Source organism: Octodon degus, unplaced genomic scaffold, assembly GCF_000260255.1.
Source record: "Octodon degus isolate 3935 unplaced genomic scaffold, OctDeg1.0 scaffold00056, whole genome shotgun sequence".
NCBI classification, from domain to species: Eukaryota; Metazoa; Chordata; class Mammalia; order Rodentia; family Octodontidae; genus Octodon; species Octodon degus.
In genome coordinates, this window is record NW_004524632.1 from 6,260,777 (window position 1) to 6,287,953 (window position 27,177).

Genomic DNA, 27,177 nt, shown 5'->3' on the forward strand with positions numbered 1-27,177 from the left:
TTTCCAGAACTGGGGATTGAACACAGGCCCTTGCGCTTGCCAGGGACGCGCTTATTCCACTGAGCCATTTCCCTGGCAAGTGCTAGGATTACAGGCATGCGCCACCATACCCAGTCTCAATCACTGTCTCAGCATGCCCCCAGGACAGGCCAGCACAGCATGCCAGGGATGGAACTCTGGCCGCTGCACTCTGCCTAAGCAGGCGCTTTAGTCTGGTGAGCTATCTGGCCAGCCCCATAATTAGTCTCTTTATAATTGTTTGTGTCTTGATTTGAATTCATGTTCATTTTGGACATCTCCCAAATGGTGGATTTTGAAAGTGATGTGGAGAGAAGCTTAAGCAGATGAGTCTCAGCAGCAGCAGCATATCCCCGGATGGTGTTAACCCAGACCCTGTGCTTGTTGCCGCCATGGCTTGATTTGCCAGATCCTCTGTCCAGGAGGACACAGGAGTTTTTCCTTGTATTATGTGAATATATTTGGCTCACTAGTCATTGTGCCTAAACTATAAAGAAAAACAAAACTCTTCTTAGGTCTTTTTTTTTTTGTACAACTATGGCATTGTCACAGTGGATAGTTTTTAGGGGGAGGGAATGGTTCCCTGGCCTTTAATTTAAATTGAAAATATATTATTCTGCCTTCCTTAAAGTTTTCACTACCTGGACAGGTTGCATCAAAGTGAGAATTATTCCATGCTTTAACCTTTGAGCTGACTGCTAGGTTCTCCTTGGGGATGGGGACAGCTTGTAGTTATTTATAACCTGTAAGAAGGGCAGCAAGGCTGTAAACAGCCGGCACACACCAGGCCTTGGGAGTCCGTGGCCGTGCTCTGCCCTGCCCCTACTGCGTCTGACTCAGAGGCTTTTGCGCGGCTTCCTGTGCGTCTGCAGCCTGGCTTTGTCTGGAGGACCCTCACTAGCCAGCAAGTTTCTAGAGAGCTCTGCTTTATGTGACAGCTTAGATGGAAGAGAACAAAGAGCATCTTTAATGCACAACAGCATGTCTTGCCCCCACAATCCTTTCATTACAATACCTGCCTAGGAATTATGTGCCAACTTGGAAAATCTCCAAGTACTGACCTACAAACTTAATACAGTACTTGCTTCAATGTTTACTTTTTACAAAAGTGGCAAGAACAATTCAACTTTCTTTTCTTTTAAGATAGGGTTCTAAGTGGCCCATGCTGGCCTCTCACTCTGCTCAAGCACTGCTCTAACTTGGCCTTCCAGGGAGCTGGCACTGTAGGTGCACACCCCATACTCAGCTTCATGTCTTACAGAAATATTTGGTTATGCCAGAACATGTCCTACATCGTAGTCTGGTCTGGAGAAAAACTTAGTTATAAGACATTTTTTTAAGATGTGTCTACCTATATACATATGTATTTAATGTTTTAAGGGGATTAAACTGAGTGTCCTACATTAAAATTATAGGTCAGTATTCAAAGTAAATGCAAAGGATCTGTCTCAGTTTGCTCAATATATTAGAATTGTATAGAGTTTAACTTAAAGAGCTTAGCAGTTTAGTCCCTGGCAGCTGCCATAATGCTGCTGCCCTGTGGATTCAAAAACTCTCTGCTGTATCCTTGCAGGTTTCCCATTTTGTCCCAATATTTTCTGGGAATAAAACAATTATTTTCATTAAGGAAGAGTATAAATAGTTTGGGGACTTAACGAAATTCCTTGCAATAGGAGATGAACTAGCAGTTTTCTCTTTCAGATGTTCTATTGTTATGAAAGTATACCTCGATTTCAGTGGCTCCTTTTGTTCAACAGCTTCTAACCTTTTGACAGATTAGCTAGAACTCACAAGGAAAACTGTATCCCAAAGAAAGAGAGACTGCTCAGCGCAGTTCTGTCATCCAGCTGCCCGAGGCACAGGGAATGCTGTGCTTTCTAGGTGGCACCTTGTAGTGGGGAATGCGGCGGACAAGTGAGAAAATAGAAACCATTTCAGACAGGGGTGATGAAGAAGCGAGTAAGGCAGGGTGAGGAGAAGACCAGACGAGAAATGAGGACAACAGCACTTCAGGTGGGCGGGCAGGGGAGACCTTTCTGAGGATATTACATTTATAAGAGACCTAAATGACAACGCGGTCTATGAGAAGATCTGTGGCAATAAAAAGAGCTTCCCACGCTGAGGCTTGGCAGTGAGGCGACTCCCCAACTGCCTGTGTGGAGGCCACTGCACAGTGCATGTTCTGTCTCATATGGGTTCATTTATGAGCCGCCTTGGCACTTGGAAAAAAATTAATTGTAGAGGCTGCTCATTCCCTTTTAAAGTTCTTAATGTACAGTTTGAGTAGGTAACGTATTTCCATAGGTCAAATTCAGAAAGTACTATAGTAGAAAGTAATTTGGTAGAAATTCTCCTTCTCTGTTGGATACCTACTTTCCTTCCATGAAAGTAGCCAGTGTCCCACTGAATAGTTTAAACAAATGTGTATTTGCTATTAAAAATTCCTTTCCCCTTCCCACAAGTGCTTATTATTACATTGTATATCTGTATCATAGTTTAATCCACTGTTTATGGACTTTAGATTGCTTTCATTTTCTGTTTGTTTTGTTTTATGGTACGAGGAATCGAACTCAGGACCTTGCACCTGCCAGGCAGGTGCTTATGCCACTGAGCTATCTCCCGGCCTGTTTTCTGTGTTTTTACAAATAATACCATAGTGAAAACCTTTTTGTTATTGCCATTTTAAGTATATTAGTGTGGGAAATGTCAGAAGTGGAATTCCTGGATCAAAGGGCATTTACATGTCTTACAACATTGCCTTTCATAGAAATTGTACTGATTTGTACACCAACCCGAAATGTTCCCCTTACTTTGGGCAAGTGTTTTCAAACATTTTGATCATTGCCAATTCAGTGGGCGAATCAATGTGCAGTTTAATTTGCATTTATCTTGGTATGAATGAGAGTTGAACATCTTTACATATATTTGAGAATCACTGGCATTTCCTGTTCTGTAAACCATTTGGTTTTGGTTTTAACTTTTGCTCATTTTCTGTTAAGCAATTGGTGTTTTTCTTCTTGCTCTCCACACTGACTATTGCTAAATCTTGTATAGGTATGGTGATTAAGAATTTTTTTAAATGAAAGCAAAAGACGCTTTTTTTTTTTTTTGCGGAACCAGGGATTGAACTCAGGCCCTGTGCTTACTAGGCAAGCACTTATTCTACTGAGCCATCTCCCCGGCCCCAGACACTTGTCTTTAACTTGTAAAATTTTATGAAGCATGAACCTCATATGAGACAAAAGATACCCCTATCTTTCCTTTGCCAATTGAAGTCTACCTTTGTTGCACTGAGTTTCATTTTTAAGAAATGTCTCTAAGTTTAAAAAATTAATATTTTCTTAGATTAGATTGAACTACAAAAAGTTTACTCATAACAAATGTTCAGAAGTCATTCAAACCTTGCAGCAAAGGAAGTCAGCGTGACCTGTGTAATAAATGTCCTTGGAGTAATGAGAAAGAAATTACCTCCTGGGCTGTATATGATGAGCGCGCCCTAACAGAAGAGGCGAGGCGCGCCTCTCAGGTCACACCGGTTTCTCAGAAATGACTGTGCCCAGGTCTTTTACAGTTTCTTTAATCAGCGATCTTTGGTGTCTTCTGTTTTAGAAAATGCATGTGTCTCTCAGGTTTAAAATAGATGTGACACTGGGATTTTTCTTCCCTTGGAAACTGTACAAGGGTTTAAATGAGAGAGAGAGAGAGAGAGAGAGAGAGACAGACAGACAGACAGACAGACAGACAGACAGACAGACAGAGACAGAGACAGAGAGAGACGGAAAGAGAGAGACAGAGAGAGAACGAACTTTATTTCGAACTTTGTTTTTTATTTTTTGGCGGAACCAGGGATTGAACTCAAGCCCTTGCGCTACTTATTCCACTGAGCTATCTCCCCGGCCTCTAGAGAGAACTTTAAAAAGTCCCCAACAAGCCTTTCTCTGGGAATAAGCTACATTCCCGGCTGTGCTGCATACAGTAGGTATTATGTTGCGCTGCATGAAATTACCAATATTTAACTATCAAAACAAGTTTCTTTTTTTTTTTAAATATTTATTTATTTTTATTTATTACATTTATTTATTGTGTGTGTGTGTGTGTGGCCAGCTCAGCCCACCAGGGGGCGGGGCTGGCTGGCATGTGGTGCTGGGGGATTGAACCACGGTCCCTGTGCTTTACCAAGCTTGTTTCAAGTAGGTGCTTTAGACCACTGAGCCATCTCTCCAGCCCCCAAAACAAGTTTCATAGTTCAACCTAATATTGTCACAGTCTTATTCCTTTCATTTTAAAGGTAATGGATATAAAATAACTTATAGATGCAGCCATGAAATACATGACTGTCACTTGATTTATTTTAGTTTTTAATTCTCTAAATGATGTTGATTGATATTGGAGGAACGCTCATGGGGAATGAATAAAATACTGAAAATGACTGTAAAGCTGTCTGTGTAGCACTTAAGAGGATGTTCCAGCCTAGTGCTGTATATACTACAGGATAAACTATTGGAACATTTCCTCTTATTGTACGGTTCAAGAAGTTTTTATATCTTGTCATGAAAGAATTCTGATTGTATGAGTTTTACACAAATTAGTGTGTTTTTAGAATGAAGGAAATTATAACCAGTCTTACCCCCCTTGTGGAATGAGAATGTACCTAATGCCAGGTGAAAAATTCGTTTTCACCAGAGATGAGGTTTGAAGTGCCAGGCTGGATCTGGGGCTTTGCCTGTAACTTATCCAAAAAATCAAGTTAATGGTTCTTGTTACATTGCAAAGTGGATCTGTTTAGCATTGCTCAGACGGCTGCTTTACAGATATATGAAATAACAGCAACAACAAAAATTAGAAAAGCTAGTTAAAATTGAATTGAACTTGAATTAGCTAAGTGTTTTAGTCATTATTTTTACTGAGTACCTTTGGTGTGGGCAGTCTTTGCTAAGTTAGGTAAGGGGATAGGTAAAAGACTAGTTCTACATTCTGTTTAAGTAGCTTAAAGTCTACCGGAGGCAGAAGTGTTTATGGGTATAAAAGTAATATGTGTGATATATCTTTTTTTTTTTTTTTTTTGCGGTACCAGGGATTGATTGAACGCAGGACCTTGTATTTGCCAGGCAAGCACTTATTCTACTGAGCTATCTCCGTGGCCCCAAGAAGTGTGTATTCAGCTCAGAGCATTATTTGTACCTTGGGGTGATGGTACATGTCTGTAATCCCAGCAGCCTGAGAGACCAAGGCAAGAAAGAGCACAAGTTTGAGCCCAGTCTAGCAACTCTGTGAGACTTCGTCTCAAAATAAAGAAGGGCTGGAAGTGTAGCTTCTTATGAAGGTCTGGTACTGGCCTTCAATTCCTAGCATTGAAGAGACAGCATTAATACATTTTCTTTTACTTCTCTGCCTTCAAAGTTTAATCTTCTCGTTAGGAATCCTACTGATTGATGTAAATCTCTTGTTGAATATGGTTATGAGTTCATGGTCCCGGCAGTGTCTACTAGGAAGCATTCCCTTAGAGAGTGTTGCTAGCAGTTAGCCAACACTACCTTTGTAGAAATTCCAGCAGTGTTACAGTGGGAGTGATGTTTTCAGTACATTTCTCGATGTGACTCAGAAGAGGTCTTCGTCACAGGTCAGGATTAAGAGAGTGAGCAGGAAAATAGATCAGGTGTACAGTAGATAGGTCCAGCTTGAGATTGTCAGTATTCTAGAAAGTTTGGTAAGCTCTGGAAAAAAATAAATTTCTCATTAGAGAACTTGAGCAGTCTTTTCTTAGCGTGTTTGAAACTATAAACAATATATTTTGGCTCTAGCTATCTCTTGCAAAGATTCTCAAACTCTGACCCTCAAATACAGCTCCTTTTTTTTAATATCATTTTTTCTGCTGGGCATCTGCAGCAGTTGGCATGAAGCGCTAGAGAACTCACGGAGCACCCAGCTCCTTTGCCTCTGAACACCTTGCTCATGGTGCCTGTTCTGAGTGAAATGAATTAGGTTTGTGCTATCCTGATCAGTTTCTTCCCTGCAGGGCTGCGCTTAGACCTCCTGTGGGTCTGAGTCTCCAGTTCTACTGGGTGGACATTTTTAAAAATGGGAAGATGGGTGGTGGTACATTTTTTTTTTTTTAAGAGACTGCTATAAAATAAGCCAGAAATCCAGGGGTGGTAGACACACCTGCCATCCCAGCACTCAGGAGGCTGATGCAGGAGGATGATCCAGAGTTCAAGGCCACCCTGGGCTACATAGTGAGTTCAAGACCAGCCTCCACCATATAGTGACATGCTGTAAAAAAAAAAAGCAAAAAAGATGGGAAACAATGGCTAGGACCAAAATAGTTCCTTTCTTCCCTTGGTTGTAATAACGGACCAAGACTCGGTAACAGCAATTAGGGGGTTAAAATAATTACCTAGTTTTAAAACTTTGACCTTTCTGGAGACTTAGAAATTTGTAAACTGTTTATGGTTAGAATTTTTTTTTTTTTTTTGTATTTTAGGGAAGGGTCTACAGGGTGTTCAGGGTCTCACTGCTAGATTGGACTCATAGTGATCCTTCTGTTTACAGCTTCCCAAGAGCTGGGATTACAGGCGTGCGCCACCCTGCCCAGTCTCAATTGCTGTCTCAGCACACCCTGGGGGCGGGGCTGGCACGGCAAGACCGGGGATGAAAGCCTGTCCCCTGTGCCTGCTTGCAGGCGCTTTAATCCGCTTAGGTATTTGGCCGGCCCCCTCGTTAGAAAATTTTGAAGGTTTCTTTTTTTCTTTTTTAAACTTTGAAGGTTTAAAAGAAAAATTTAAAAATAAGCTCAAATTAGTGTTCCGTGTTGGCTCAGTGTAGAAGAGCCTCCATCCAACACACACACCTCCAGAGCCAAATTTTGTGCTCTTCCCTAATGTGTAAAATTCACATCTTCATTTCTACCCTGCCCAAAAGTAAGAATTGTGAAATTTCCTTCTGGCCAGTATTGTTAACTGGGATTTGTAAAACTGGTATATTTACTTGTTACTGGGCAAACAGTTTTTGTGAGAATGTTTTTTATCAGGTGTAAGCCTGCTGGGAGGGGGCCGTGGAGGCGCCGGCCGCTCTTCTAGTTACTGTAGTGGAGTCACGAGTTGCGCGAGGCACAGCACCCCGGATGCTGCTGCAGGGCTGAGGTGGCCAGCGCGAGCTCACTGTGCCCGGGGCCTGTTAGCCTCACCTGCGGTCACAGGAGAGGTTCTCATTGTAAATGCTTGAGGGACAGCGTCCATGACCAGTGGGAGTCGCACTTATGTCCATTTATCAGCAGTTTTATTCTTTAAAGGTACAAGTATAGCTTATTAATCCATATTAATGTTTATTGTTCAAGTATTCAACAAATATTTGAGGCTGGGGAGATGGCTCAGTGGAATAAGCGCTTCCCTGGCAAGCTCAAGGGCCTGAGTTCAATCCCCGGTTCTGCCAAAAAACAAAAAAACAAACAAAAACAAATATTTGTGAGTTGAGGTATTGAGTGAGTCTGTTGTTACTTTTTTTTTTTTTTTTGCGGTACTGGGGATTGAACTCAGGACCCTGCACTTGCCAGGCAAGCACTTATTCTACTGAGCTATCTCCCCGACCTTGTTGTTGCTTATTTATACCTTTTTCTACCAAGGATTTGAGGCAGATTACAAAAACATTTAACATAAAAAAATAACAGTTCAGGGAATTATAGCAAAGGGAATAGTGAAGAAAATAAAATTGATACAGAGTAAATTTATGATCATGTAAAATATATAAAACAATATATGAGCCTATAGTTTTAAGAGCTGAGTCAACAGATTTGTCTTAAGGCTTCTTAATAGCCAAGTGAAGAGGGCAACAAGATCAATTATAAGATTTATATTATCTGTTCACAGTTGAAAACAAACCAAATATTCAGGAAAGAAAATTCTTCCTTGGTTATTATATATAAACTGGGTAATGTGGGGTAGACTGGAACATATCCTTATAATCGTGTGTGTGTGTGTGTGTGTGTGTGTGTGTGTGTGTAGATAGAGGGAGAGAGAGAAGAGAGAGCGCAGTACAAAGAGTAGTAGCTACTCAGGCAGCTATCATCTCTAGCTAGCAGGTATTTGCATTATCATTTTGCCTCGTATCATCTTAATTTTAAAACAAACATGAGAGATGAATTGAAGTGTCTTATATTCTTTCCTTAGTTCTGTTCTCTTCCCTTCTCTAATCATAAAACTGCTATACAGCTTGTCAGTGTTTTTTTTTTCCTACTGCCTCCATATATCTGTAATAATATTAATTCTTAAAATGTGCATCATAATATACCATGTGTCATCCAAAACTTCTCAGTGTTATGTTTGATGTTCATGATGCTGTAATGAAGTTCATTAATTTTAAATCCTGAAACCCAGTTTTCTATTATATGGAAAACTCTAATTTACTTATGCGTTCGCCAGCTAATATATATTTATATATTTGTTTCATCATTTTGCCGGCACAGTTGTCACATCGCGCACGCCCATCTGTACTTTGTGCCGTAGGTGCAGTTTCTCTAGGGCCGTGGTCCTCCTGTGGTTCAGGACCAGCAGGTCAGGACCGCGTGGGGTTTTGTTAGCACCGCGGCCTCTTGGGCCCATCCCAACCTCTAAATCAGAAGCTCCGAGGATGTTGCCAGCAGTGAGTCGAGTGATTCTGCTTCGCTCGGTCTGGAGAGCCGTGCTCTATGCACATGGTGAAGAGTGGGGTTACCCAGTCTGAGGATTCACACATTTTCAGCTTTGCTGCTGGACATGGGCAGGTTCCTGTTCACAAAGTATGCACTGATTTACTGTCTTATTATGGTGTATGAGAGTTCCCACTTTCTCATGACTGAATTTTTTGTTTGTTTATCTGATAGATGTAAAATTTTTTTTAATGTATTAATATAGGGTCTCACTACACAGACTAGACTTGTAGTGATCCTCCTGTTTTCAGCCTTCCAAGCGCTGGGATTACAGGCGTGCACCACCACACCCAGCCTCAATCACCAGCTCAGTGCGCACCAGGGGTGGAACCAGCATGGCACACTGGGGATCGAACTCCGGCTGCCATGCTCGGCCCAATCAGGTGCTTTAGTCCACGGAGCTATTTGGCTGGCCCGAAGTAAAATGTTTTAAGAGCTATTTTATCTCTTTTTTTTCAGTGAGCAATACTTTTTATAGGACAGTTGACCTTTTTCTTACTGATTTTTGTAGAAACCAAATACATCATTTTTATGTATTAATAAAAGTATCCCTTTGTCTTTTGGGAGTTTATGGTGCTTAAAAATTATCACCAAATTCACCAGTTTTTCAGATTGTCTATGTTGAAGGTCACAACATGTTTTCATTTACACATACGTAGTGAAACGATTGCTGCAGCCAAGCCAGTTAACATAGTAATCTGATAGTCGTGCACATGTGCGCCTGTGTGACGGACAGGAGCGCACAGCCCCAGTGTACTGTGCGGCGTTGTCACCTGCAGTGCCCATGCAAGGCACCAGATGTCCTGACTTGCTCGTCCTGCATATCTGCACTGTGAATCCTTTCATCTGCATTCCCTGTTCCCTCCTCTCCCAATTCTTCACCCATTTTAAATGGCCTTTTATTTAGAAAGGCGCTAGAGGAGAGAATTTTGAGTTGGATTTGATTTGCTAGTGGAACACCCCATTGAGATATGTAACAGCTGTTTGGAGCTTATGAAAGAGATGACAGTTACAGAGATTTGAGAAATATTTGTTGAGGGGCAGAAATTTGACCCCACTAAAGTGAATAAAATTGCCATAGGAAGAATGCATTGAGAAAATGAGGACTAAACTTTGGGGAGCAACCGTGGAGAAAGATAGAATGAGAGCAAGCGGGAGAATCTGGAAAGCCAAGTGGTGGTGAGAAGGCGGGTGTGGGGAGATGCTGGTCCTGCGGGACCCTCCCCCCGAAAAGGCGTGCAAATGTTCACCTTCATGAGGACAGCTACTAAAGGCTTGGTGAGTGGGAGGTGCCTCTTGGGTTTGCACAGAAGCGTGGGACGAGACAGGAAAGCTCGGAGGGTAACACGGTCATTTTAAGGAGTAGTGGAGCGTTCGTGTTCTAAGGCAAGGAGCCACAAGTGAGGTTGTGATGGGCTTCTTTTCCCACAGCCCTTGGTTGGGTAGGCCCATTTGGAGACACGGTATTAGGAATTGGACGATATGATTGTAAGTAGGAGGCCCTCGAGGTGGACTTCTCTGAAGGTAGGGTGGTATGACCAGGGTAGAGCATTCCGATCAAGTAAGTAATAGAGTAGTAAGCCAAAATTCTTAATACATCTTGCTTGTTGGGTCTGGCCAGGGTGAAGAAAGAACAGAAATCTTTGCCCCGTGACTTTGGAAACTTCGTTTAACTTTCAAACTGGCGATGTCAAGGGTTCCAAGTCCTCCACCTCCGGCAGAAATGTCGAGTGGCCCTGTAGCTGAGAGCTGGTGCTACACACAGGTAAGTTCATGTCTTCACCTGGTAAAGTCTTGGATTTTGGAAGGATTTGGTGGACAAAATAGGATTGCTTTTCTATATTGGGTTTTTTTGCTTTCTCTGAGAAAACCTGTAATAGCTCCCTTTATGGAAACCTGTTCTGAGGTTCCTCTGTTGGTGGAGCAAAGTTTGACATTTGCAGCCCTCAACTGGCATTGACATATCAGTTGCAGGCTATTTTAGGTATAATTTCATCATTTGCTTAGCTAACCCTGCCCATGTTTTGTTGTTTTTGTTTTGTTTTTTTCCTGTCCATATTTTTCTCACTTTCCATCAGTGTTTCTCAGAAACCAAAAAAGCTGTAAAAGTAGTTGGTCAGTGTGACCAATTTCTTAAAATTGTGAATGGGGAACCAAAGGCAAGAAAAACCTGAACTTCATGCTGGCAGAACAGTGCTCTTTGTGCGGGAGTTAGAGAGAGGGAGGAGGGAAATGCTTTTCAGATCTCAGCCTGTTTTTTCATGTTGCCCACTTCCCATATAATCGCTTCCTGGTTTTCTGTTAACAGATCAAAGTAGTGAAATTCTCCTACATGTGGACCATCAATAACTTTAGCTTCTGCCGAGAGGAAATGGGCGAAGTCATTAAAAGTTCAACCTTTTCATCAGGAGCCAATGATAAATTGAAATGGTGAGGAAGAACACCTCTAACTGTAAACACTTTTCCATAAAAATTTTTGCCGGTTTTGCTTGGTTTTATGGGACACTGACTAGAATATCAGTTCCTTGAAGGCAGGGATTTTGTTTTGTTTTTACTGTATCCCTGGTACCTGGCATATAATATGTGCTCACTAAAACTTTAAATTAATTCAGTATCTGGGGCTGGTGAGATGGCTCAGTAGTCTAAAGCACCTACTTAGAACAAGCTAAGCCAAGCAAAGCACAGGGACCGTGGTTCAATCCCCCAGCACCACATGCCAGCCAGCCCTGGCCCCTGGTGGGCTGAGCTGGCCACACACAAAAATAAATAAACAAATAAATAAATAATTAAAAAAAATAAATTAATTAATTCAGTATCATGGATCAGCAAACTCAGCCTCAAAGGGCAATATAAATGCGAAGAGAACAGTGTTAAAAATGATACCCAGTACATATTATGGATGGTGATTACATGGCACTTAGCAAGTATCTTCTGGGGGCTTCTAAACTCTGGCCACCACAGCTATCTGTAAATAATATCTGACCATTGCAAGATTTTCCGGTTTTTCAAGAGAAGCAAGAAACTTAGCTCTTAACATAGAAATTTGGCCTTTAGTTTGCCTACTTTTAAGTAGAAAGGGGATTTATTTGCCCATGTAAACACACTGAACAGCATGCAGGATGGGTTTTCAGCAAGCCAGTGGTGAGATTAAGGACCCTCATCCTCTCCTTGTGCTGCCCAGTCTCCACGGCTCTGCACTGGCTTCCCTTGTGCTAGCAAGAGCCATCACCATTACCCACTGACGAAAGACTATGAGCTCTGGGGCTGGTTGTGTGGCTAGGAATGTGAGACCAATGCCCTGAGGACTTAGGTCTAGGTCCCAGGAGCTAATCTCTGCACTGGGGGAGTGCGATCCGGGCGTGGGAGGCGCAGTCCCATCTGAACCTTGTCTTCTTGAGGAGGAGGAGCAGGCATTCTACAGGCTTACTCCAGTGCCCACCAGAGACTGCATGTCTCTGACCTCTGCTTTGTTTTGTGGTTCTGGGGCTGGAACCAGGGCCTTATGCGTGCGAGGCAAATACTCTGCTACTGAACTACATCCCCAGCCTGAACATTGGTCTCTGAATCACTAGTTTGGATCCTGATAACCTGCTGAATGGTTGTTTATTCATTCATTTAGTATTTGTTAACTATGTTAAGCAGTGTACCCCTCCATGTGTTGAGAGAAATATTTATTCTTAGGCATTGTATTTAAGTCCACACCTTTAGCATGTTGTGTTTTGCTGTGTGTGGCATCTGCATTCCCCAGAGAGGCGCTGGGTGCCGCCGCCTGTCTGAGACGGGCGCCGCAACACTGGCAAGGCCCAAGGGTGCATATGGCCTCTGCATTCCGAGTGGCAGAAGCAGTGTCTGAACCACATGCGTTTAGCTAATGACATTTACAGCATAACCAAATTGAACCTGTTAATTCTGTCTGAATTTTGTTTTGACTCACATGTAACAGATTGGCATCTCTAACTCTACTTAGAAGCCTTGTTTGGAAATTACAGTGTGTCATAGGAGTTTACTTTTTTCTGTGTCTCCTCCATGCTGCCTACTTTATTTAAACCTTAGAATATCATTGTCAGATTGATAAAATGTGTATAGGTCAGGGAGAAAGCTCAGCAGCACAGCGCCTGCCTGGCAAGTGCAAGGGCCTGAGTGTGATTCCCAGTACCACCAAAAAATAAATAAGATGTAAAAATATATATTATTAACATTTGTTAATTTTTTTGTCTCAACATTGATATTAAAGCTTCATTAACCTTTTTATTTATGGTTTCATCATAGTCCCAACAAAAGTAAGGGTTTCCTTTTCTGGGATTGAAGGTTGTATAAGACATGCTGAGTTTTAAAGGATCTGAGGAAGAAAAAGGGTGAATTGGGAGTTTATGAGAAAGAAGGGAGTGTTTTGTTGATTCTAGAATGCTCCTTTATTTTGTTGTTTACTTTTTAAAAGGTGATCTAGATCATTCTAGAAAAGTGATTCCCAAGTAATTTTGCTGAGCCATAATCTCCCAGTTTGGGGGCTGGGCCCTTTTAACTTCTCTTAATTTCAATGTTAGGTCTATGCTGTAACTTCACCTATGTGTAGGAGTATTTTTAACCCTTTTTTCCGATCTGTTTTGGGCAGGTGTTTACGAGTAAACCCAAAGGGGCTCGATGAAGAGAGCAAAGATTACCTGTCCCTTTATCTGTTACTGGTCAGCTGTCCAAAGAGTGAAGTTCGGGCAAAATTCAAATTCTCCATTTTGAATGCCAAGGGAGAGGAAACCAAAGCTATGGGTAAATGTCTCTTTTGGTTGACTATTTTCACATCTAGCAACTTCATACTGGACAGGTTGTAGATTCGAACAGGTTTTTAAGTAACCCTAAATATGACTTTTTTTTCATCCCAGAGAGTCAACGAGCTTATAGATTTGTGCAAGGCAAAGACTGGGGATTCAAAAAATTCATCCGTAGAGATTTTCTTTTGGATGAGGCCAACGGGCTTCTCCCTGATGACAAACTTACCCTCTTCTGCGAGGTGAGTCCTCTTCCCTGCTGTGAGACTGGCCATGCCCACAGTGGATGGACTTCAGTAGGCTTGCTTGTGTGGTGTATGGGGTGTGGGCCTAGAAGAAGCTGCTGCTCTACAGACATTATTTCTGTGACTGAGTGAACTGCCTCATCATCTCAGGGTTTGGGGCAGCTCACCTTTTCACTTGTTGCTGTTCATCAAAACAAAGATTGTTGGGGCCGACATGATAGTTCAGCGGACTAAAGCGCCCGCTTAGGCAAGCTTAGCCAGAGTCCAGGTGTAGTGGCACACACCTATAATCTTAGCGATGGGGAAGCTGAAAGCAGGAGGATCACCACAAGTCCAAGCTGCCTAGTGAGACCCTACAACAACCAAATACATTTTAAAAAAAAGATTGTATGCCATCTTAGTGTGTGTCAGTTTAGAGTAGCTTAACTTGGGATTTTTGCTTTTTCTCTGCAGGCTTTTTCAAATAGCATTTGAAAGGGCTGTCACTTCAGGTTCAAGAAAATGACCAGCAACTGAATGTGTCCGTTCCAGCTTCCTGTCCCCCATTAGTGGGAAGCTTTTCTGTGTTTTCTTTTGTAAGAACAGAATATATTTATTGGAAGAAAGAAAGCTTTTTCTGAAAGAGGGACGGAAGGGGGACACAAGTGGGTTGCTCATCTCTTTGGCAGTGGGTCTCTTTTGGCAGTGGGTTTCTTTCCCTTTCTGCTCTTTGGATTTTTGTGGCCCCCATCAGCAGTTGTGTTCCCATGGTGTGTCTTGCTGGAATTGCCATGAAACAGGAAAGTGGGAAACACTCTCTCTGGGGTGACAGCTAAAGCTTGCTAACTCAGAGCTAGCCAGGAGTTAGCTGCAGTCAGGAAGGACTATTCCCCTGTCACCCAGAGCCTCAAGCCCTTCCAGGTTTACAGGAGAGACTGAATTCTGAAACAGTGAATTCGAAAGTGGGTTCTTTAGTGAGTACTATACATACTAATTAGGAGTTTCCTGCTGTTTTTCTACATGTATAGACATCTAACAGCACATTATGATAAAGGAATAAAACCTGCCATCCATGTCAGTGTCCTGTGCATCAGATGGTCAGGGAGACACTTCCTGCGTGGCGCCACGTGTCAAGGCCGAGCTCCCATCTTCCCGGGGGAGGGTGCAGGCGAGTTCCCTGAGTGCCAGCCTGTCTGTCAGATAATAGGCTCATACTGTGAGCTAATGGCAGTTCAAAAGGCGGATCACCACTGGGTTTCAGGAGGATGTCCCATAGGACTTTGCAGAAGAAGCCTGACCAGCAGTGGCAGACTTCTGTATTTGAGCAGAATAAGTAGTTACTGATGATTATAAAATGTGCAGGTATGGTTTGTTAAAATGTCACACTGAATACATAAAGCGTAGTTGTTATTTAAAAATTTTATTTGCATTTATTTTATGCTTAATTTATTCCCGTGCCATAAGTTTTTGTTTCTTCAGTTTCTTTTGGGATACCTTTTTTTTCTGTGCAACTTCCTCCTCTGGTTTGGGAACAATTCATTCCTTTTCAGTGAGGATCATCTCAGTATGGCAGGGGGAGCTCATGGATGGATTAATCCGGCCATGAGCTCTATAAGTATGGCGGCACATCTTGTTCACCTGGATGTGTTCAATAACCAGAGAATCCACATCTAAACTCCTAAGTTCAGCATTACTCTCTGCATTTTTAAGCTTGTGCAGCAAAAATTCAGCTCTCTTTTTGGGCCACCGACCCTGTGTCCAGCCCCACTGTTTGGCCTGGGCATGCCTACCAACTCCACCATTGTAACGCCAGAATGGCACACATTGCTTCTTTAATGTGACATCCTTGAGATACGTGGTGGCCTTTCGGATATGCACACCCTTGATGGCCTGGGCAGTTTCACGTGTGTTCTTAAAGTGAACGCAAAGATTTGAGCCTCTTGATTTGCATGATTTTGTGGGGTTTTCTTGGTGGAGAGAGTAGCGAACTATTTTCACAGGTCACCGAAGGCCGCTCATAGCCATAGAGCATAGTTATTAACATGATAGCTGTTCCCTCTCCATTTAATTGCTAAGTAAAAGACGGAAATACTAGCATGATAGGATCTATATAAATAGGTGAAACATGGCAGTGGTTTCGTGTGTGATGAATGTGAGTACAGTGTAAGCCCCAGTCACAGGTCACGTTCCTTGCCAGAGTGAAGAAATAAGAACAATTAGCTGTTTTTGTGTGAGGTCAGGTATTACATAAACAGCATCCGTTTTAATCTGCACTATCTTAGAGACTTGTATTTCAAGAGGAACTTTAAAATAGTGGAAAAGTCTAATTTTGTTGGGAAATGAAAGCCAATCTTCAAACTGTTTTCCAAAGAAAATTTCCTTAAATAGCATGTGGTGTTTTAGGACATGCACGTTACCTTTCCCACAGCACTTCTGGGCCACAGTGTGCCAAGCCTGTGTCGGATTCCACAGCCTCTGTCTCTGGTCCATTCCAGCCGCCCCGACACCCCCCACCCCCACCCCAGTGCCGCTGATCGTGGCTTGGAAGCAGTTGGCCTGCCCTCCCTTGCCAATCCGATCCTCTGGTGAAGTGCGAGGCTGAGCGGCTGCCTGCTCTTCACTTCCCCATATGAAATTCTCTCAGGAGAAATCCTGTGGTTAACTTTAGATTTGCCTTACTGACTTAGAAGGGAAGTGAGATGACACTTTGGAAACGAGGAGATGTTGAACAGGGAAGCGTCTGCTGGGTTCTGCTGATGCCATCGGTTTCTTACCACGGAACCAGGTGTGCCATCTGTTCCTCTCACTTCTCAGTTGGCCACAGGTGCTGAGTGCTGCTTCTCATCCTTGGGCTGGTGCCTAGTGAGACTCATTTCTGTTCCAAGGCTCTCTACGGACTTAGTAGCATTCAGCATTGCAAGACGGTTGCGTGGGGTGTGTATTGGATGTGTGGGTTTCAAAAATGTCTGCAGCTCATCTAAGTTCTTAGCACTTTTCATAGTTACATCCTTTTTTGGTGCAAGTTCTATCTCTTTGGCCTGTTTTTCTCCCTTCTATCAATGGAATATTTGTAAACAAGTTGTTTAATCATCTTTACATCTTAGTACTGTTGGTTTATTATTATTGAAAGGCATTTTTCCCCCCTGAATTTTAGGGAAGGGTCTACAGTGTGTTCAGGATCTCACTACTTGATTGAACTCATAGTGATTCTCCTGTTTACAGCCTCCCCAAGTGCTGGGATTACAGGCGTGCACCATGCCCAGTCTCAGGTGCCATCTCAGTGCGCCCTGGGGGTGGGGCCGGCACAGCAGGCCTGGGGATTGAACCTCTGACCCCTTGAACCCCTGGCCCCTGCGCCTGCTTGCAGGTGCTTTAATCCACTGAGCTATTTGGCCAGCCCTGAGAGACATTTCTGAAGGCAATGTGCACATGAAACTACAGGTACCACATGCCCCTCTGCTCTCCTCCTCAGCCTGCGGCCCATGCACTTCTGTCCTGTCCTGCTGCAATAAATTCACTTGTTTCAAGAACTTTTTGGTGTTCCTAGAAGCCACAAGAGGGAATTCCAAAGTGAAAGGCAGAATCATATGTTTAGGCTTTATTTCAGTAGTGTTGTTGTTATTGAATATTAAACACAGCTAGATTGTACATTGAAAATACTAAATGCCTGGTCTGGTTTGTAATGTAGCACACTGGGTTCACTTTCAGTTCTCACTGATGTTTTGTCTGTTAAGAAAGTAGCAGGGCTGGCCAAATAGCTCAGCGGATTAAAGCCCCTGCAAGCAGGCACAGGGGCCAAGGGTTTGATCCCCCCCCCCTTGGCCTGCCTGCTGTGCTGGCCCCTCCCCTGGGCCGTGCAGGGTTTAAGACTGAGTGCCTGTAATCCCATCTCTTGGGAGGCTGTAAACAGGAGACTCACTACGAGTCCCATCTAGTAGTGAGACCCTGAACACCCTGTAGACCCTTCCCTAAAATACAAAAAAGAAAAGAAAATGGCAATTCTTTGGTTTTGGTGTTTGTCTTTTTGTTATTTATTTATTTATTTTTGTGGTATTGGGGATTGAACTCAGGACCCTGCACTTGCCAGGCAAGCACTTATTCTACTAAGCTCTCTCCCTAGCCCTAGTGTTTATGGTTTTTTTTTCTTAATATTTATTTATTTGTTTATTTAGTGTGTGTGTGGCCAGCTCAGCCCACCAGGGGGTGGGCCTGGCTGGCATGTGGTGCTGGGGATTGAACCGCGGTCCCTGTGTTTTGCTTAGCTTAGCTTGTTCTAAGTAGGTGCTTTAGACCACTGAGCCATCTCACCAGCCCTGTGTTTATGTTTTTGAGACAGGGTATCTTTAGTTTAGACTGGCCTTGAGCTCACTTTGTAGCCTGGGCTGGTCTTGAACTTGTAATAGTCCTCCTGCCTCAGCCTCCTGAGTGCTGGAATCGCAGGTGTGTACTACCACACCCACTACCATGGCAATTCTTGAAAGTTGATTTTTGTCCAGTGCACTTACATGGAGCATTTTCAGAGCATTTCTTGAGTTGTCCCCTACCACAATCATTTGAGCTTTGTTGGCTATTTTTTTCATTTCATGTTACAGGGAGAGATGCAGTGCCTCAGAAGGTTAGGTAATTTTTCCTACCATTGTGCAGCAAATTAATATGGCCATCGCAGCCTTCTCCCCATCTGTAGCCTGCTGCACGCCCCTCACCCAAGGAAGCAGGGCTGTCCCCAGTATCTTGGCAGAGTGTTCATTCTGGTAATGAAAGAAGAAGACATGAAAGCAAGTTCCACTTACACTTTTAATTTTCTGTTTAGTAATTTGGACCACACAAAATCTTTATGAAAATTTTGGGTCCTATTGAACTGTCTCATTTATATTCAAACAAATAGTGGTCAGCAATAAAGATGTCTGTATTCCTCCTTCACTATGCTTTTGACAGGTAGAAGATTCCAGTGCCTCTTTGTGATGTTACAGTTAAAGATGAAACAGGAAATGCCTTATGAGATAGGAAATTCCAATTATGAAATATCCAAACACATGTTTACTCTTTTAAAACATCCATTCTGAAACACAGAATATCCTTCATAGCCTAGGAATGTGTTGGGTTTTTTGGTTGTTGTTGGTATTTTGCGGTACTGGGGGTTGAACTCAGGACCCTGTGCTTGCCAGGCAAGCACTTATTCTACAAAGTTATCTCCCCGGCCCCTGGGAATATGTATTTTTGTCAGATTTTAAATAAGTGAAAAAAAAATTTCAATAAATGAGTCTCATTACATTTTTTTATTCGTAAATGTTTTTATACTGTATAAAAGTGTCAATATTTGATTTTTTTCTGTTTTCCTTTTTGCTTTCAAAAATGTTGATTTTCCCAAACATGTAAGTAATCTCACCACTCTGGGAAGCTAAGGTAAAAGGATTACAAGTTCCTTGGCAGTTCAATAATGTAGCAAGACTCCATCTCAAAATTCTTTTTTAAAAATTCTTGTTGCCTTTGAGACAGGGTCTCACGATGTAGTTCAGACTGCTCTTGAACTCACAGCAGTCCTCCTGCCTCAGCCTTCGAAGTGCTAGGATTACAGGTGTGAGCCACCATGTCTGGCTTACAAAATTTTAAATTTTTAAAAAAGGGATCAAGGGATTAGTTCAGTGACAAAGCCCTGGGTCCAGTTTCCAATACTGGGGAAAAAATTGATTTAATACATAACATCGTTGGAGCTTATAAACCGTGCTAATGTGGCAAACCTACCAGCTAACATGATCACCAATAATTTGTAGCTAACCAATATAATTTTTTCCCTTGTCCCTAAGACTTTCTACTTAGACAATGAAAAATAACTATTTTGAATTTTATACTATCTTCTCTTTGTTTATTCATATATCTGAGTAATACATTTATTTATTTTTAATTTTATTTGTGTGTGTGTGTGTGTGTGTGTGTGGCCAGCTCAGCCCACCAGGGGGCGGGGCTGGCTGGCATGTGGTGCTGGGGGATTGAACCGCGGTCCCTGTGCTTTGCTAAGCTTGTTCCAAGTAGGTGCTTTAGACCACTGAGCCATCTCACCAGCCCTGAGTAATACATTTAGATTTGGTTTTGAGCTTTATAAAAATTGTGCCAGTTAATGTTCCTAAAATTGATTTACATTGTGAAAACAATTACTCATTTTTAGTGCAGTATAACAGTCTGTGATGTGAATATACACTTATTTTCTTATTGATTGACATTTAGGTTGAGAAATAATTTCGCTGTTATAAACAATTCATAGTATCTGTGTGTTTTCTTGATTTTTTTTTTTTTTTTTCCTCCCTAGCCCTGGGAATTGAACCCAGGTGTGCACACAACGCTCCGCCGCTGGCTACATCTCCACCCCTCCACTCCCATCTCCCATCTCCATGTCCCCTTTTGAGACAAGCTCTCCCTAAGTTCCCTGAGCTGGCCTCAAATTTATGATTTTCCTGCCTCGTGCACCACCATGTGTGGCTTGATTCTTTTAACTGTATTAAAGTTAAAAAATATATTTCCATGAGTTTTACTTTGACTTTATGTGTAGATGAGATGTACAAGAGTTGGCACAATCTTTAGTCTTTTATGAAATTTTTTTCTTAAGAAATTGACTTTAAAAGTGAGACCCTTTTACAACTTGAAATTTAGGGGATTATACAGCCTTCCTGAAACATTTTCATGCATTCATTTATAAGATGACATAAATGTCACAGTCACGTCATCTTCACAGCTGCAATTCTGAATGAGTCTCCATAGTCAACTTTATAGGCATAAAAAAAATCTTTAGTTTTTCTCAAAATGGTCTCATTTTAGCAGCATCATTTGCAGAGGAAAACAATTCTTTTCTGAGCTAAAAGTTTGGGCTCTGAAGACTCATTTGTGAATGCCATTTAAAATTTATTTTTAATTAAGCGTATTTAATGTTGGTAAGAGGTGCCAGACACTGAGGGCTCTGGAGACTGCAGGCATCTATATATCTGCAGAACAAGCCTGGCTCAGGCAGGAAAGGTACATTCTCCTGCCTGCTGTGTTCCTGTCTGTGTCCAGAGAGAGAAATGTCCCCCCCGAGAGGTGTCACAGTCTTTGGGCCCCACTCATTACCAGGCATGTACCTCGCCAGCAGAAGGCCCACCACTAGCCACAGCTCATGTGAAACTCAGCCCAGCTTTTGCCAATTCATTTTACCCAGTCTACTAAATTGCCATCAAGTGTTAATGACTTTGGGCTCCTGTCAGCCTGGCTTAATTCAAGCTAGAAACACAGTGCCAAAAGCATTCTCCGTTTCCTTCATTGGCCTTCTCCAGAGATTCCTGCGTTTTCCTAGAGGAAGTTGGATCTAATTGATCTTTTTCTTTTCCTTCCTCTACTCCTTTTTGATCAGTGTTTTAGAGCTGTAACTAGTAACAGACATTCCTACTTTTGGTGTTAATATTATATCAAAAGAAGTGAAGGTATTAATGTGAGAATATGGTTAAATCAAATTAGAAATCTTACGGAGGACAAGAGAATCTCTGTGGGGTGATTTGGGCTAGATTCTGGGCTATTAAAATAATGTTGTAATCTGTCTCTGATAAATGTGCTACTAATGCCGGGCACATTCATAATTGATTAACTTAGCTGCTTTGTAGCTAAAGACCATAACAGCTAGTTTTAAACAAGTGAATAAGTTTCTTGACCTGATTGTAAATATCTTACTCTTACATGGAAGGACTGTAGGGCATTTGGATGGGGCGTTACGGCGCCTCTAGGTTCATGACTATGGCTGCGGGGGGTGACTTGCCTCTTAAAGGTTAAAAGAAATCTGGGTTATTAAGGTTCTTTCTAAGCTTCCTTTTTGTCTGACTCTCAAGAATAGCGAGTGTAGGGAGCTCATTGTCAAGGTTTGTGAGCTCTGTGTGGATTAAAGCTTCCTAACCTGATGTTATAGAGGAGATGAAGCAGGTCAGTAACTATTAAGGAGGCATCCACTTTGCAGGATCTTGCCTTTCATTCAGTAATTGATACTTAGCTTATAGTATTATGTGATTTTTTTTGGGAGGGATGTCTTTTTTTAATGTATTTGATATAGGGGCTCACTACACAGCTCAGACTCATAGTGATCCTCCTGTTTTTGGCCTCCCCAGCACTGGGATGACAGGCGTGCACCACTATGCCCAGACTCTGTGGCCAGCTCAGCCTGTCCTGGGGGTGGGGCTGGTGTGGCATGTGGTACCAAGGGTCAAACCACAGTCCCTGAGCTTGCCTAGGCTTACCTTAGCAGGTGCTTAGTCTGCTGAGCTATCTCACTGGGCCCCGAGGGTATCTTTTTGAGATAGGGACTGTACAGTTCAGCATGGCCTTGAGTTCACTTTGTAGCCCGAGCTGGTCTCAAACTTGCAGTGATCCTCCTGCCTCAGTGATCCTCCTGCCTCGGCCTCCTGAGTGCTGGGATTACAGGGGTGTGCCACTATGCCCAACAATTATGTGATTTTTAAATATATTCTTGTACTTGGAACTCAAATTTAGCTGAATTTCACTGACCCACCTAAAAGTGAGCCTGCTTTCTCTCTAGACTAAACAGTCAACTCAGCTGCTGCTGCTGCTGCAGAAGCTACAGAGGGAATTGGATCCCTGCACTACCATAGCATCTCCATTCTGTGCTAAAGCTCTGAGGGCACATATAGCTGTGGCCAGCTATCTTGTGGGTCATTGTCACAGATGACTTACATGTGTTATAAAATAGTCACATTGGGCCAGGGAGATAGTGCAGTAGAATAAGCCTGGCAAGTACAAGATCCTGAGTTCAATCCTCGGTACCGCAAAAAAAAAAAAAAAAAAAGTCACATCCCCACTCTGCTGTCACTCCTAGAAAGATCTTCCAAGGCCAAGCCTCACTGGTTGTGGGTCAGTGATGTCATCGTGTTCATGAAACTAACATTTTTCAGGGAGTGCAGTTATTTTACCAGGCACGACAAGCTGTACTTCAGTGCACTTCCACATCCAACTGAAATAAGTGAAGTGCTTTTTGGCCAAAGTTGTTAGTGGTGTTTTTATAAGGGTTCTTTGCATTTAGCTTTCTGTCTGAGGTAGAATAAGATAAATACTTGAAGCCTAGCATTTGTTTCTGTCGAATTCCCCCTGGTGGTTTTGCCAGGTTTGTGGTGCAGGGGATGTGGAACTTAATAGAAACTGGAGAAAGATCTGTGGGGCATTCTTGCCATTGTCCTGAAAAGGCGGAAAGTAAGCGTAGCTGTGATAAATAGGGAATTACTTGCTTCAAAGGATGACGCGTACGTGAGGGAGGCGGTCTCAGGAGAACATGTATCTGAGTGTTCCGTGGTGTTGAGGCAAAAGTCAGCTTTCACCTGCTGGGAGGAGAATTCCTGCTATCACAGCTTTGGGTTATTTCCCTCCTTCATAGGTGAGTGTGGTACAAGATTCCGTCAACATTTCTGGCCAGAACACCATGAACATGGTGAAGGTTCCCGAGTGCCGTTTGGCAGATGAGCTCGGAGGGCTGTGGGAGAATTCCCGATTCACAGACTGCTGCTTGTGTGTCGCTGGCCAGGAGTTTCAGGCTCACAAAGCGATCTTAGCAGGTAGGTGTTCCTTCATGGGTCACTGTATAATTTTAGTGAGACAAGAAAAACCAGAGGCTGCGTAGTTACCTTTTGTGCAACTTCAGGTTTTTTACCTCAGGCACGCGCACACATACACCCAACCCTGAAATTAAATGTGCCTTTACATTATGACGACATTAGGGCTGTTTTTCATAAGAATGCAGTTCTGTTTTTCTTCTCTCTTTTTTAATTTACGTATTTGGTACAGGGTCTCACTACACAGCTCAGATTCATAGTGATCCTCCTGTCCCAGCCTCCCCAACGCTGGGATTACAGGGGTGTGCCACCGTGCCCTATTTCAGTGGCTGGCACAGTGCACCTGGGGTTCTGGGCCCAGCATGGCATGAGGTACCGGGGACCAAACCCAGGTCTCTGCACTTGCCAGGCACATGCTTAGACTGCTGGGCTATCTCCCGGGCCCTGTTACTCTTCTCTTAAGCCCAGTGGTTCTAAGAGCCCGCATACCTAGAGAGCAGATGCCAGAGCACCTGTGACCAGGGGCTTTGAACAGAGGGAGCAGGTCTGAGGCTTGGGGCTGACTGCCATCCAGCCAAGGCTCGGGCCTCTGGAAGCTTAGCCCTCTCTGTGTCAGAGACGCAGAAGAACAAGACGGTTGCCACTGACACAGAGGTTCAGGGCTCAGTCTGTAGAGACGGAAAGACTGGTGCAGCGGAGGAATTGACGAGCGTGGACTGATTTGCGCTCTTAGGGAAGGGGAGCAGATGGCAGACCCTGCGACGCAGGCCTGCTTCCTGTCAAGACCCTCAGCGTCATTCTTCTAAAGTACACGCCTGGCAGAGCACAGCGTGGCTCATCTGCCACCTTCCTGTTCCCTGTCTCAGCTCGATGCCAGTGTAGGTGCTGAGGAAGCCGTACCCTCTTCAGTTCGTGTCTGCGTGCCCAGCGAGGCCTCAGCACTGCAGGGCTTCATTCCACAGACAGAGGCAGTGCCCTTTCTTTTTCTCTACAGCAGATTCATGTTTCAGCCGCTGCCCTCCAGCCTCTCCTCCCCCTTGCCTGCTTCCTCCAGGACAGCTTCGAGGCCCTGCCTCTTGCCTCTTGCCGCACTGAATTCGTAGTGGAGGAGTTTTTCCTTGTACACCAGGCAGTGTCTCTGCTTCTGTTCTTCTCACATCCCATCCTGCTTTCCCAGAAGCCCTACTCTAGCAGCTCCTCTGCCATGCGCTCACGCTTTCTTTCCAGAGCGAAATTTCTTGAGCTAGCACTTTCACTCTGTACTTCTCTCCTCCCCCTTATCCTCAGTTCACCTCCATGCCACAAAAGCAGCTTTCCAGAGTCACACACATGACTTGCTAGTCCTTAAATCTGAGAGAACCTTTAGTTCATGTATTACGTGACTTCTCTCTAGTCTTCTCCTACTTCTCTGGCTACTTCTAATGTGTGGCCTGCCTCTTTCATCCATCCCTTCAAACACGAGTGAGCACCTGTGTTGTCACCAGGTTATTTTATTTATTCCTGTCACATGAGCTGCTGTCAACCTACCAAGGGCCCTCTGAGCCATTGCTCCTGCTTTGGACCCTTCCCCATTCATTAAGAAGTATTCAGTCTTCAAATGGGTAGCATGTGTTTAGTGCCTTAGTCTGTAGCTCTCCTAAGAACCATGAGAATTAATATCCTTTTGGTATAGATTAAAATACTAATGTTTGGAGCGTTCAGTGATTTGTCCAAGAATGTGTTCAGAAAATGGCAGGGCTAAAATTAGTTCTTTCTGACATAAACTATAGGCCAGAAGTTCCAGTTCCCTGCCACACGTAGCCCTCCTACATGGTCCATCTGTTCTTCTAGTCTTAGGTTGGTAGTCTCAGCCTTGACCCAGACCCCTAATTTATTCAACAGCGTGAACAAATTTGTGTTCTTAGCCATTTTATTACTTTTTGTGTTTGAAATGAAGTTTACTTATTTCTCATGGTGGTCATTAGACTAGAATGTGCCTGGGTTAGAAGACCAGACCTCAACCATTTTTTTCAGTATTCCCATTACTAGGGAGAAAAACTAAATTTAAATTATCCCTAGTGAGAAAAATGAAATAGTAAGAAAGATGACTATCAGGTAGGATGAGCTTTGCAGAGTCACAAACCATTGTCCTGTTTAAGGCTTTTTATCCTCTAGGGTGACATCATCTCTATTAAGAATGTACAACTTGGGCTGGGGAGATGGCTCAGAGATCTAAGCACCTGCCTGGCAAGTGCAAGGACCCGGGTTCAATCCCTGGTACCACACGCCATGCAGGCCCCGGGTGCTGAGCCAGCCACCAAAACCAAGCATAGTAGCACACCTGTAACCACAGTGCTGGGGAGGCTGGGACAGGAGGATCACTATGAGTCTGAGCTGTGTAGTGAGACCCTGTACCAAATAAATGAAAGATTTTTTTAAAAAAAATGTACAGCTTGATCTGGTCACTACCTGCCAGCAAACTCACATCTGGGACTTTTTGCTGTGTGGTCCCTAGCAGTGGAGAAAACACAGTACTCTTCCAGCCCAAACTCCAAATACCAGGACACTTTGCTTAGACCACGAGGACCGTTCCATTTGAGCCCCCAGATCTGTGCAGAAAATGTAGCTTATAAAGGTATCTGTGTTGGGTGATAATCCAACCATTAGCTCTACTCCATCCTTAAAACATGAATGGTTGGAGTACAGCTGATAAATATTTTTGAAAGTAGTGTTCTATTTTCTTTTCTTTTTCTTTTTTGCGCAGGATGTACAGGGTGTACAGGGTCTCACTGCGTAGTTCGGACTCATAGTGATCCTCCTATTGACAGCCTCCCAAGCTCTAGGATTATAGGCGCAGCCCCCATGCCCAGTCTTTGTGCCCAGCTCAGCGTGCCCCGGGGGCAGGGCCAGCACAGAAGGCCAGGGGATTTTTTTTTTCTTTATTATAATTTTTTCCCATTGGTGAGATATATGAAGAAAGGAATTTGATAATGCTGGTGTAATCTGAGGCTAAGGCCCTCTCCGTTAGCAGTAGATCAAGAAGGAGATGATCTTTTGGTGGTAACTGGGGAGACCCAAGCGATTCCCAGAGTGAGAGAACCTCACCTCCTTATTTCCCTTTTTGTTTTGTAGCTCGTTCTCCAGTTTTTAGTGCCATGTTTGAACATGAAATGGAGGAGAGCAAAAAGGTATGTACGAGGCTGGAGATGTTTCTGTTTGGCCACGTGGTTAGAGTCAGATGATTTCCCAGTCTAGCCGTGGATTTATTTTCCTAATGATTTTTTTTAACTGTGCTATTAAAACAGTAAAATTCCCTTGACAGACACCTTCTAAGAGCAGGGAAAGGTGTTCTGTTAATATTTCAGGTAAAGCAGATTCGCTTAATTTCCAGGCAGATCATGCAGACAGTCCTGGGTGAGAGCATCAGCCATTTGTTTCTATTTGAAAAGGCAAAGGCGGTCTGTAGGATGAGAAAAGGCTGTAATAGCCAAACAGGGCTGAGGAGACATTTTCTGTTCATGTTAGGTGTTAAATGATACAAGCTTCTCTTCTTGCTTGGAGCTTAAAATGAAGACCATAGTTTAGGAATTTTGTTCTGTTGCAATATTTCTCAGTTTCAGTTTTTCTGGCATAGAATCGAGTTGAAATCAATGATGTGGAGCCTGAAGTTTTTAAGGAAATGATGTGCTTCATTTACACGGGGAAGGCGCCAAACCTCGACAAAATGGCGGATGACTTGCTGGCAGCTGCTGACAAGGTGAAGTAAGGATAGGGAAATAATTGTAGGACCAGGAGCTATTGTGACCTCTTAAATTTTGGGAAAGGGCCTCTGTGTTGCATTTTGGGTAAAGGACTGTGTATCCTAGTTCAACCAGGACAATCCGTAGGCTCATTGTTCCAATAGTTATTTTTTTTTTTAATTTTTTTTTTTTTTTACATTT

The 27,177-nt window shown here is 43.1% G+C and overlaps 1 protein-coding gene across 1 annotated transcript in view; it reads left to right on the forward strand.

Annotated features, from left to right (window-relative positions):
* The window catches only part of Spop (speckle type BTB/POZ protein), an 82,242-nt gene that overhangs the window by 48,716 nt on the left and 6,349 nt on the right, over positions 1–27,177 (forward strand). Inside the window, exons 2-8 of the mRNA XM_023718103.1 lie at positions 10,320–10,463; positions 11,007–11,128; positions 13,311–13,462; positions 13,576–13,703; positions 23,083–23,260; positions 26,369–26,424; positions 26,871–26,993. Coding sequence (XP_023573871.1) covers positions 10,386–10,463; positions 11,007–11,128; positions 13,311–13,462; positions 13,576–13,703; positions 23,083–23,260; positions 26,369–26,424; positions 26,871–26,993 — 837 coding nt within the window. The 5' untranslated portion in view covers positions 10,320–10,385. The remainder of the gene's footprint in view (positions 1–10,319; positions 10,464–11,006; positions 11,129–13,310; positions 13,463–13,575; positions 13,704–23,082; positions 23,261–26,368; positions 26,425–26,870; positions 26,994–27,177) is intronic.